We start from the raw sequence: 2,444 nt of genomic DNA on the forward strand, positions 1-2,444 counted from the left end.
CTTTTTACTATACTGGCCAGAACGCTTGTCGTCAGGAGGCTATTCAACAGGTTAGTAAATAAAGAGATAGTAATGATAAATAAATTGTCTTATCAATTAAAGAACTTTCCTGGAAAGGAGGGCGTAAAGGATTTTATATTTACAAAATATATATATATCGAATGATTAAACGATAGTTACCATAGTTATTATGTATAAATATTTACATCATGCTGTATAAAAGCAACACATTTCACAATTCATCATCAAGTCAGTTAAATTTCATCACCAAGAGTACAAGTCGTCATTCATTCAATTTTTGAAGTGAAGTTCTATATTGCAACGAAACTTGACTACAAAATGGTCAAAGTAATACAGTCCGTGGTTCTTTGCATCTTACTTGGTTTTGTGTATGGTGCGCCAGCAGACGCTACGAGTACTTTTCAACACAAGGTGAGGTCGAGGGTGACACTACATTAAGTATTATCATGTATATATCGCTCTTAACTTCCTTCTGAGCATTGTGATTTTTTTCGGTATAGATTTATTATAAAATGTTTGAGTGATTTGTATTATTTGTAAAATGCGCTATTTAACTGTTCCCTGATACATCGGGTATACATTTTCAACATATTTTTTCTCCTCTTTATATTATAATTATAAATAAATAATGATTTGCTATACGTATATTTGTCTTCAACAATATTTTACTTAAATTAAGTTAGGTAGGTTTAATGAACAAAAATGACCAATGGATGCAATTCATAACAAACACTTGTTTGGAAGTTCAAGTTTGCTTGTTTAAACACTTTCGACGAATTTGACGACCTCAAAAATGGACACATATTCATTGCTTTGTAGCTTTGAACTATTAATGGAAACTCATTTCTTTTTATTATTATTATTATGAAGTTTGAGGAAACTTTCGATGTCGAAGGGCAAACTTTGACCGACAAATTGGAACTAACAGATGACGGCATTATAATAAATGTAGAGGATCAAGATGGGTCCATTGCTTTGACAGTGTCCACTGACTACACTCATGTAAGTATTACGGGAAATTCTACATGCCAAGTCTTCTAATCCCCATGGAGGGCAAGCCCTTATTTAAACTTGACGTTCCTTGCTTTTTAAATTTGTTAGATTCAATAATATTATCGACATTGACCTGTATACAAACAATATATTTGTTCTTAATTTTTTTACAGGGACTGCTTATTCATCGATACCATCCCGATGACAATTGCTATATATCCAGCATAGCACAGTATGATGACACAAAATCGGTAAGCAAATAACGTTATATAATTATCTGTGCCCAGCGTATAAATTACTTGTGCAATATTTTCGTTTAAACAGCGCGACCTTCAACTGATAAGCGATTTAATGTAATTCGCAACGAGTTTACTGTACTCTTAAACCGGTCATATTTATCTCTGTATATATATAACACAGACGGCTTTCCTGTGGCCGAACATTTCAACTCTCCTGACCACAACACCAACGACATTCGCTGAACACTCATTGCTTGCAATTTCAAATCACTCAAAGAACGACGTCAATCTGAACTGAAACTCATAATCAAATATAAAACACACATTTTTGGTCTTAATAAAGACCTGGGTATCATTAGTGACTACACATTCCCCGATGCTGATTCTGTTAATTAATTATACATGTATATGTATTTATATATGTATGTATGTATATATACACATATATTTGATAAGCTCTATATATATTTAGGTGTGTCATTTGTAATTTGTATTAGAATTTAGAACTTTTCTCTTTTCCCTATAGTTTATTATGTTATTTGTATAATTTTGTATTTTGTTGTGGATGCACCACTGAATGATGTGTGCCACCGATATAAAGGTGATTCCATTGAATAAATAAATATAATAAATAAATACAGTCATACCTCAGCATACTTCTTGATTGATTTATTTGTTCCCTACAGAATTTGGAAGACAATTATTTTCTTATTGTGAATATGTTCCTTAGAATTTTATTCTATAAAAAAACCCTCGGTCATATATTTCACATTTTGAAATGCACTTATGCCTCCTGCTATCAGAGTAAATAGGAATTATTGGGGCCTTTTTACAACTTCGGTTGTTTTCAAATTGCCATTACGGTTTTTGGCCAATCGAAAAAGTTGTTGTTCTCCTCAGATATTAAAGAAAGCTAAGCATTCACAGATTCTTTTCATATAAAACTCGTCCCAAATGTTTACAAAAAAAAGAAAAAAACGAAATGCTAATTTCTATATTGAGGGAGATTCAACATAGTGCGAGCCAGGTCCGATAATGCGGCATGGTTTTTTAATAGTTTATTGAAATGTAAATAATAATTAGGCCTATGTCTAATTTTTCAACGCATTTCCAATGCTATAAAATTTTACCCTCTAATGAAATGGATGAGTTCAACTGAATAATCCTCAAGGATAACAGCTAGACCGATTA

The 2,444-nt window shown here is 32.1% G+C and overlaps 1 protein-coding gene across 1 annotated transcript; it reads left to right on the plus strand.

Moving 5' to 3' along the window:
- The first annotated feature begins 259 nt into the window (after positions 1–259).
- Positions 260–1,277, plus strand: LOC117115340. Its single transcript, XM_033259089.1, has 3 exons — positions 260–432; positions 892–1,023; positions 1,188–1,277. The coding sequence occupies exons 1-3, from the start codon at positions 340–342 to the stop codon at positions 1,275–1,277; spliced, it is 315 nt and encodes a 104-aa protein (XP_033114980.1). The 5' UTR covers positions 260–339.
- The last annotated feature ends 1,167 nt before the right edge of the window (positions 1,278–2,444 follow it).

Source organism: Anneissia japonica, unplaced genomic scaffold, assembly GCF_011630105.1.
Source record: "Anneissia japonica isolate Jap-2015-1 unplaced genomic scaffold, ASM1163010v1 scaffold14499_len3478_cov161, whole genome shotgun sequence".
Lineage (NCBI taxonomy): Eukaryota > Metazoa > Echinodermata > Crinoidea > Comatulida > Comatulidae > Anneissia > Anneissia japonica.